Source organism: Lissotriton helveticus, chromosome 2_1, assembly GCF_964261635.1.
Source record: "Lissotriton helveticus chromosome 2_1, aLisHel1.1, whole genome shotgun sequence".
Taxonomy (NCBI): domain Eukaryota; kingdom Metazoa; phylum Chordata; class Amphibia; order Caudata; family Salamandridae; genus Lissotriton; species Lissotriton helveticus.
The window spans coordinates 33,700,222-33,710,644 of record NC_136059.1 but is presented as its reverse complement, the minus strand read 5'-3'; the positions used below and the strand labels follow the sequence as shown (position 1 = coordinate 33,710,644).

General features: G+C 45.2%; 1 protein-coding gene across 1 annotated transcript in view; it reads right to left on the bottom strand.

Moving 5' to 3' along the window:
* Positions 1–2,108: 2,108 nt before the first annotated feature.
* The window catches only part of NPR2 (natriuretic peptide receptor 2), a 409,403-nt gene continuing 401,088 nt past the window's right edge, over positions 2,109–10,423 (bottom strand). The window contains exons 20-21 of the mRNA XM_078677701.1: positions 8,929–9,020; positions 2,109–2,242 (exon numbers count right to left, since the gene is read on the bottom strand). Of these exons, the coding sequence (XP_078533827.1) occupies positions 2,180–2,242; positions 8,929–9,020 (155 nt within the window). The 3' untranslated portion in view covers positions 2,109–2,179. The remainder of the gene's footprint in view (positions 2,243–8,928; positions 9,021–10,423) is intronic.

Genomic DNA, 10,423 nt, shown 5'->3' with positions numbered 1-10,423 from the left:
ATGAAAGACACCACTTTGATGGATATGGAGGTAAACTGGGTACTACATGGACAAACACTAGCAGTGGATTACTAGAACTTAAAAGGCACGATTGCAAAAGAACTATGACCCTCGTGAAAGGCACCCCTAGAGATACACGGATACCTTCATGATAAACACCCGTTGAAACAGACTGGAACCATTATGAATGGCAAACCTGCAGCGGGAGGGTGTTTCTATGGAAGTCACTATATGGGAAACCTTTCAAAAAGCAATAGCACAGCCGGAGAGAACGAGAACTTCAAGGGAGTTAAAGCAGTATAATAGTGTACATTCCTGAGTGGTGCACCAGGGAGGAAGTAAGAACAGAGAGAATGCAACTGTGCACACAGCCAGAAATTTAGTCACTGGAGTGGCAATGTCTAGAAGGCACATGTAGAGAACAAGAAAATATACAGGGCTATAATGGAGTGGCTTTGAGTGGGCAGAGCAATGCCAATGACAGATATTAGAATGGCAACAGGTTAAAATAGACATCATACCCGCAACATAAAACAGCAGCAAAAGGGATGGACCATCAGATGTGCAGAAATGGGACTTGCGCATGTAGGTAAAAATTCAGGATGAAAAGATCGAGCTTGGAATATGAGATAGAGGAATGACTCGCTTAGATGCAAAGTATGGACTAAATGTAAACAGGTCTGGAGAGGAGCCTTTCCGATCTTACAACTGTGGCTCAGAAAGGGCAGTCCACAGGAGGGCCCATATGGGCATACAGTGGTGCCTAAAATGAACAGTTGGAATAGTAAGGGCAAGGTTTAGGAAGGCACAATTAAATATACCCAGGATACTATAAGAGGTAAGTGGGCTTAGTCTATGACAGAGGGGGTGCTTCAGTATTCCATGTTGAAATATCAGGTCAGAATATCACCAATATGCTATCAAACATCAACGCACCTGTCATCGTTTCTGCAGACATGCACAGGATTTCTCGTAAATGTAGTGGGTCTCGAGAGGTTTAACTAGTACATAGGACTGCAGTGTTTCCAGGATGTAGAGGTATAGTGTCAGAAAGGCACACTCAGAAATATAGGGCTGTGTGCTAAAGGCAAAGCTGAAAGGCTGACCATGACTAGGGCGCATTGTGAGCACAGCCACTCAGGGTCCCAATATGTCAACTGCTTTCCTTGACTGAAGCTAATTGCACTTACATTTGCAAGGTGCACCTAGTGAGCTGTAGGGAATGGGATGAAAATGACCTATAACACCCATTTATGGGAGTCTCCTGCACTTACTACACACAGCGTGTCCAAAGTGGAAGCCAGGAGAGACCCTAGAGATAGGGGTCACATCTTTCGTAGTTCATTGGTCACACAATTGGTGGAGGAGGTCATGGTCTGGAAGGGATATGTTGGCTATGCTTTCTTGAGCAGCTAGAAATAAGAAGCCTTCTTTGGATTTGCCGCTCAATGACTGTACGTCGGTTAGATGGATACTGCAGTATTATCTGATAAATGACTATGGTGAACCTAGACATGTCCACAGGAGGGGGGGTATTCTTGGAGGGTACAAGTGAGTATGTCACAACCATCACTGTTAGACCCTGTTCCTAAATCCATGCATCTTACTTCCTCTTTCCACGTGCACATGGCTATCAGTCTCTTTTAAATCCAACTACAATGAAAAATAGACAGTCTCTCCCCGAGGGACGTCGATGAGAATCCACAAAATGTATGCAGTCCACAGTTTAGAGGCACCCTTCATTAGTCCTGTAAGTACAGATCCAGGTGAGGGCCGGCATGGCACATTGCAGAAACTCCAGATGTGCTGGTGGCGGTGGCTTCCAGCGCCTATTGCTTGAAACGTAGATTCAACAAGGTCCCAACTGATGTGGCTTCCAAGTGGTCCAGTTAAGGACCGATTCAGGAGGCTGTGGCACTCTGTGCGTCCTCAGTGCTGTACACACAGCTCTGTCTGAGTATAGAAACTCACACCACCTTCCACATATCCCTACCACATAGGGTCACCCAGGTGCGGTTGCCCCGTACGGGGTGGAGGGCCTCACTGCAGTGACCAGCAAGACTCCGTGGATAAGGTGAAACTTCTACGGAAGGAAGGAGCTCCTCGTTGTCAGGTCGCAGGAGCAGGAAACCTATATATATGTTGAAAAATAGATATATATGGATATAAAATAGGTCCCTCAGATTATGTCATCCTCTGTTCTCTCGCCCAGGAGCCAGTATGTCCTCATTTTTCCTTTTCCCTGCAAGGAAACAAAAACAGGTATAAGAATCTAAACCAAGTGATCAGAAGGATTGGCAATTTGGTGTTATGTACAACAGGGGTGTCTGAAATGTGACCAACAGGTCTAGAATTTTAGAATAAGCACTGACAATGTTATAATTGGTATTTAGTTTCACTGGGGGTAAATTTATCTCAAGGAGACTGACAATTTGGCATGGATAAGGTTCTCATAAACCAATGTTGGATGGATCCCACACTCATAGACCAATCTTCTATAGTTCCTCTTCTCACGGACCATTCATTGTTGAATAGATGCAGCCCTTCTGGACCAACGCTGGATGGACCCAGTCCTTACAGAACATTGTTGAATGGATATGACCCGCATGGAACAATGTTGGATGGGTCTGGTCCTTATAAACTAATGTCGGCTGTATCTGTTGCTTATGAACCAATGTTGGATGGATCCACCCCCTCATGGACCAATGTTTGATGGATCTGCCCCTCATGGACTAATGCTGGATGGATCCCCCCTCATGGACCAATATTGGATGGGTCTGGCTCTCATAGAATAGTGTTTAATACATTCAGTCCTCATGGACCAATATTGGATGGAACTGACCCCCATGAACCGTTGGTGGAATGATCCGGCTTTAAGAACCAATGTTGGATGGATCCAGCTCTCAAGGACCAATGTATGATAGATTCATGCCTGAAGGACCAATGTTCGATGGATACCCCACTCATGGTTAAAGAGTTGGATGAATCCAGACCTCATGGACCAATATTGGATGGAGCTAAACATCGTGACCCAATGTTGGATGGATCCAGCCCTCATGGACCAATGTGGGATGGATCCAGCTCTCCAGGACCAATGTTGAATGAACCCAGCTCTCATGATCAATGGGTTGGATGAATCCAGTCCTCATGGACATATATTGGATGGAACTGAACATCGTGGCCCAAAATTGAATGAGTCTGATCCTCATGGATTAGTGTCTGATAAATTCAGTTCTCATGGACCAATATTGGTTGAACTTGACTCTCATGAACCATAGGTGGAAGGATCCAGGCTTCAAGAACCAATGTTGGATGGATCCAGCTCTCAATGACCAATTTTGGGTGGATCCAGCTCTCAAGAACCAATGTTCGATGGATCCAGCTCTCAAGGACCAATGTTGGATGGATTCAGGTCTCAAGAACCAATGTTGGATGTATCCAGCCCTTAGGAGCAAATATTAGATGGGTCTGGCCGTCATGGACAAGTGTCTGATAAATTCAGCCATTATGGACCAATATTGGTTGGAACAGACTCTATGAAGCATTAGTGGAAGGATCAGCTCTCTAGGACCAATGTTGGATGGATCCAGCTCTCAAGAACCAATGTTTGATGGAACAAAACATTGTAACCCAGTGTTGGATGGACCTGGCCCTCAAGGACCACCGTGGGATGGATCTAGCTCTCAAGGACCAATGTTGGATGAATCCAGCTCTCAAGGACCAATGTGGCATGGATTTAGTTCTCAAGAACCACCAATGTTGGCTAGATCCAGCTCTCATGGTCAAAGGGTAGGATGAATCCAGTCCTGGTGGACCTATATTGGATGGAACTGAACGTTGTGGCCCAATATTGGATGGTCCGACCCTCATGGACTTGTGTCTGATAAATGTAGTCTTCATGGACAAATATTGGTTGAATCTGACTCTCATGACCCACTGGTGAAATGACCTGGCATTCAAGAACCAATGTTGGATGGGTCCAGCTTTCAAGTATCAATGTTTGATGGGTCTGACCCTCATGGACTAGTGTCTGATAAATTCAGTCCGTATGGACCAATATTGTTTGGAACTGACTCTCATGAAACAGTGGTGGAAGGATCCAGCTCTGAAGGACCAATGTTGGACGGATCCAGCTCACAAGGACCAATGTTGCATGGATCCAGCTCTCAGGGACCAATGATGGATGGAACTGATCATCCTGGCCCAATTATGGATAGATTTGGCTCTCATGGACCAATGTTTGGAAGGATCCAGCTCTCAAGGACCAATGTGGGATGGATCCAACTCTCGAGGATCAATGTGGGATGGATCCAACTCTCAAGGATCAATGTGGGATGGAACCAGCTCTCAAGGACCAATGTGGGATGGAACCAGCTCTCAAGGACCAGTGTTGGATGGATACAGCGCCCATGGTCAAAGAGTTGGATGAATACAGTAATCATGGACTAATAATGGATGGAACTGAGTATCGTGGCCGAGTGTGGGATGGGTCCGGCCATCATGGACCAATGTTCAATTCTCCCCTCAAACCATGCAGTAGAATAAAACGTTATATATCCCTCTGTTGAGGGCTCTTACTGTTGTTAAAGGCCCTCTTTGTGCATTATGAACCCGAGCTGCAGGCTAGGTGCATCTTGAGGTGCTAGTAGCAGAAAGTCCTGCTTTGTGAGGAATCACTGAATCTGAAGGGATACTCACAGGCAAATGTCTTGCAAAGAGAGAGTGTATGGTGAATAATTCAGAAGGTGGATTCTTCACTGAATGTAGTAAAAATCTGAGGATTTCTTATCACCTTACAGCTCTAAATTAGGTCCTCAGTCTCGCCCATTTGTGGAAATCTCACTCTCTGAGCACATGAGCCGTGCTCTATGAACACAGAGGCTCAGGTTTACTGAGATGCTGCAATGGGTTAGCCCACAATTTTGGCCCAGCACCGACACAAATGTTTTGGGGGAATTTACAAAGCCCCACAAATCCCAATTAGAGTGGCTTTGTAAAATAATTAACGCAACCCAGTGCATGGCGCTGCCTTTCGTTACGTTGATTCAGATTGGAGTTACATGGTGGGCGCATGGCCGGTACTGTGCTGTCACCCATTCATTTTGATACAAATCCATATTAAGAAAGATTTGTAAACATGGGTTTGCACCAACATGGGGCCCTGCCGGAGACTAGCATTAGAAGAAGAAATATGTTTTTATCTCCTCGTTTTTAGGTCGAGCTTGGGCATGGAGGTAGCGACTTGAAGCTCCGCCCACTCTCCTCCCACATTTCTCATTGGCTTGTGTCATTGTTCACTGGAAACTGTGGCTGTTCATTGGTCAAAAGGCTAAGTAGTCCCTCCTTAGTACTGCCTTGTGTCATTTTGTAACCGCCCATGGCGACACCCCCTTTTACGAGTGTTGTTACTCTGCAGGCTTTCATTTCAGCCTACAAGGACTATTTTCTCTAATAGCTTTGTCCAGCCTGCTGTTGCAGGCAGGACATGCTCTCTCCTTACGCTTTTTTAAACATTTTATAGCACGCATTTGCAATGTAATAGGTCTTGCATTTATAAGAGTTTAAGCTATTGGCATTGTAAATGACAGGGCCTTTTTTTATGTGTTTTAAAAACAGCATTTCTGTGAGATATGCAAATCTCAGGAGCTCCTCTGTAATTCCTTAGGAGTATCCCGTCATTTTGTTATATGCCACTGACCGAAGACTTATCGGGACCCATCCACGGAAACACAGACATACAGGCATTCGAACACTAAGACCGAATAAAGGCACTCAGTGTCATACAGCATAAGGACAAGGGAGTAGTAAGAAAATGAAAATACCCCGCACTTTCAACCAAAGCTCTAAGACACCAAGCAAGCGAAACGAGTCATCTCAACCCTCCCCAGAAACGTTTGCTAGTCTATTCTAACCAAACATCTATCCAGTCATCTTTCATCCTGCAATCCACCTGCTGATAATCACCATTTTACCTTTGAATTCTGTCATCCATCCAGTCTCTCATCCAACATTCAGTCTGTCATCATTCCGTCCATCCATCCTCAATCCATATACAAACGTATCCACCTATCTTCAAACCTAGTCATCAAACACTCAATAGGGTGCAATGTTAGACTCATAGTTAAGACTACACATATCTTGTGTCCAGAAATAATCACTCCTATTCAGTGAATTTATCCTGGATGTGTTTCCCAATGAGGAGTCCCCGAGGATGGGTAAATAAAGGAAAATGGCCTAATTACATATAAGAATACACCCAAAGGAAAATTGGCTGGGGCATTTTCTATATATTTTAAGAGTATTTTAATGCGGTCCCACGTACCTTAAACGAGGATTTTGTAGGAGTGCAAGTTTATTCAGGCATCAATAAATAAAATCTGTGGTGCACTGCACCCTCTCGATGCAGGTTGTGTTAAAGAAAATAACATTGGACCCTATTGAATCTCATTCGGGACGGAAATACAACTGGATTTAAGGTTGGTTACCCAGAAGGATGTGGTCACCTTAGCACGATAAACTTACTCCTACAGGGAGGGCTTGTATACTTAGCATTATTTCTCTTTCTTTATACCCGCCTCTTTTCCCCTAGGATCTTCACGTATTGAGTATAGGTATTTTGTTTTTTATTACATACCTTTGGGTACCAGGCAACATTAAGGGGGTGTTGTTATGTTAAATTCACTTTAGCAAAGTCACTGTTGACTGTTTGGGTTCATATGTCACAACTAGACTCACAAGGAACAAGCATGCCTTAACTCCAGACCAGTTTATTTTATGTAAGAGTGTTATTATAATTTTTCTTAAATTACACTAGTTTGGTACTAAACAACCGAGGTGACACATTCAAGACAGCATGGGTTTCCACTGACTCGAGTGGGCAACATGAGCCGATCCTTCAAAGTCAGTCTGTCACAGTGAGAAACTGACATTGGATGCTATTGCTGCATACCTTTCATACCTTTTATTCCCAATTCTGTACTATTGTTTGTTTCTTAGCCCTGAAGAAGTCGCTGCGCACAACCGTAAGCGAGACGAAACACGTTTTGGCTAAGGCTGTTGTGAATCAACATAAGCACATGTTCCAGCAAAGACTCAAGCTTTTGTCGCACTCTTATTGATATAATTGATATACTGTTAGCGTGTGCAGGGGACTGTTGTTTTGTTTTACCAGTGGATTTCCACACGTTGGGGAGGAGGGTGGCTCTCCCTACACGTATGCACCGCAATCCTCACTCAGTACTAGAGTATACGTATCTGCGTGTTGCCCAGGAGCGCCAATACCTTATAGAATCCCCTACCAAGCACTTTTATTATACTACTTAGATTGGATTACTGTAATTCCCTTTACCTGAGTATCAATAAAGCTGGTATTAATTGCCTTCAGAGGGTGCAGAATGCCGCGGCCCGGACTCTCCTCTCCCTCCCCAAATTCTGTTCTGTTTCCAATCTGTACGTAAGTTGCATTGCCTTCCGGTTGGGAAGAGAATTCATTTCAAGGCTTTGTGCATTTCTCATAGAATTCTCTATATGCCGTAGCCCCTTCTATTTTAGCTAACCTTCTTCCCCCTCATGTACCGAAACACGCTCTGTGCTCCTCAAACCAACATCCGGCACGTGTTCCCCGTGTTAGAAGAGCACGGGCTGGAGGTCAGTCATTCCGTGCCTTAGCTTCCTCTCTCTGGAATGCTCTTCCATGGACTATCACAAGCATGCAAAATCATGGGGCTTTCGGGGAGGCAGTTAAGACAGGGCTCTTCCCTGTTTAATCCTCTGCCCTGTCCTTCCTCCTCTGTCTGGTCATCTGTGGAATCAGCGCTGGGACGCCCCCTTGCTGGGGCAGCAATGCACTTTACAAATCCCATAACATAACATATATTAACTCTGCCAAGTTTAATTTTCTACGTAAAATATGTCTGTTGTTTACAATTTTGACAATTTTGCTTATTTTTGTTATTTTGTGAAAAGTCAATTTTATTTTCATTTTAAGGCAAACCCAGTGCATCTAGTTTGAATGATTTCTTTCTTTACTTGTCTTACCTTTGGAACAATGTCAATACTCTGTGTTTACACTTAGCTGAAGTCTTGAAGGATCCCATAGATTAAATTGTCCTAAGGGACCATTCAACCACATAAAAAATAACTGGTCAGCCAGGATGAAACCTGTTACCTTCAGTCACTATAGGATACTAATACTTAAATACAAAAATGCCTGGCTCAAGTTGTTTCTGTGAGGACATGATTTTTGGCATTGCAAATAGATGAAAATGTTGTTTGCAAGATTAGCACAATTTACCATCTACACTCCATTCCCAAACCAAGACCCTTTTCTCTCAAACAACTAATCAACCAATTGCAAAGCTGGACATTTCACTAGTCTGCCCCTTTGACCTCATTCCTAGATTCTCAGAAGCCTTGTGGCCCAAACAATCTATACTTGGATGCCAGCAGTTCACACAGGATCAGCAGCAGGAACCGGCCTTTGTGACCGGCACCACCGGTGTCCTCAGACGTTCCTAAAGCAAGCCAAAGGGTTCCAGTTGCATCTACACCCTGTATGTTCTGTGTTCTGTCTCTTTGTAGCCCTACAGGGAGTCCTCTTTCTATGACCTGTCCTCTCTAGCTCGCAGAATCCCTGGTAGTTGAGAGGTGCCATAAAACTGCAAGTGATGGATTCACAGGGGCCTGTTGCTGTGTGTGTTGTGGTACACCCAGGGCCTGGAAGGACTCAGAATGTTAGTCTAGCAGGAGCCTACATGCATTATCCTACCACCTGGGTTTGTAGAGTGTGTGTGGGGAACTTGATTCCATTCCACATCTCCACACAGGTTTCAGTGGAAGCATGGCAACTCGTTGAAGATCTCTAAAAGAAGGTCCCAACGCTTCCAACGTTCCTCGCTTCAACGGTGTCGCCACAGTGCAGTGACTTACCTTCATTTCTACGTCGCCTCGCAGATCCAGGAGGAAGCATCTGAACTCGTCCAGCACCTGCTTCGTTGTGTCTGAGAGGTGGATCTTCAACGCTGTCACGGAAGAGAAGAGAGCACGTAAGCGTCAACCACAGGATACAACAGACCAGCAGGCATCACAAGCAGGGCGATGCCAGTGCGTGGATGTGTGATGCCGTTATCTTAAATGTGCGGATAATTCCTCAGAACCTCACATGCGGCAAGGGCTTAGGAGTAGGGTTCGATTTAAAGTTAGGTTTCGGCTAAGGTTAATTTAGAAGAAATGATTGTTGGTGTTTAAGAATGAGATACTTTGCCTGTTCTTTAAATGAGGTGAAATGCGGTACAACCTGACATGGTACATTTCAAAGCATTCAAATGATGTGATGGGTGGGTTGCGTGTTAGAATATAGCACACAGAAATATTGTCTGATGCAAACATTATGTCCTAAATATTGTTTAGAAAAATATTTACAAAAATATTGGGCTCGATTCACAGAACTAACTTAAGACATAATCCTAAACTTACTACCATTTTGGTATTCACAGAAGGCACTTACTCATTTCGGTATTCACAGCAGTTAGGACTCCTAAATGCCATGCCCTGGTGCAAATAAGGGAACGCCCGCTTAAGCGCCATGCGTCATGTGCACCGACAATATCAGTATTACAGAAGAGGACGCACAAGTATCTGTGGCTGCTTCTATATCACAACAGTGCCCACAACAGTGAAGATACAGTCGCACATTCCCACTCCCAACCCACCCCTTACCCTACGGGCACCGTCTGTAGTACGAGCCTGGGAGTGCTGCTTCACATATCCACAAATGCCTTTATGAACTGGCGCCTGCAACCCACTGAAGCCCGGGCTGGCCTGAGTACCAAAACCGGCCCTGGCAAAGTGCTCGGCTGCCCACCCCCCCCGGGGGGTTGTGGGTAACGCTGAGCTCTTTGCCAGGGCCAGGCACTCGGCCTATGGGGTGGGACCCCGATGATGAAGCATGTCACCAACTAGGTTGGTGAGTGAGGGGTCTTCTACAAGGATATTCACTATCCAGTAACAGGTTGGGGCAAAATGTGCTGACCAGAGCACTTAAGCTCATTGTCAGAGAGGTACCTCTCTCTGCCTACGAGGGGTTACTCCTCCATTGTTTTTTGCAAATTAGTTGGAGGACCAGGAGTTCCCACCTCACATAGTGCCTGTCATTATTTTCCCTCTCTCTCTCTTTTGTTATGAAGAAACAGGAACGAGCACTGCCACTCCATCACGCAACCTTCTATCGTGCACCCACAGTCAACACCTGAGTCCAGGTGAGCCTACCACGCACCGCAGGGAGTGCCGCCCACCGACCTCGCAGAGATACCAAAGGGAACCTAGAACTGGGGAGGGAAAGAGAACTTGTGCCAGCACAGGAGGAGAGACAACCTATACTGGAAGTGCCCTGGATGGCACCACTGATGAGCACACAGCCACTGTC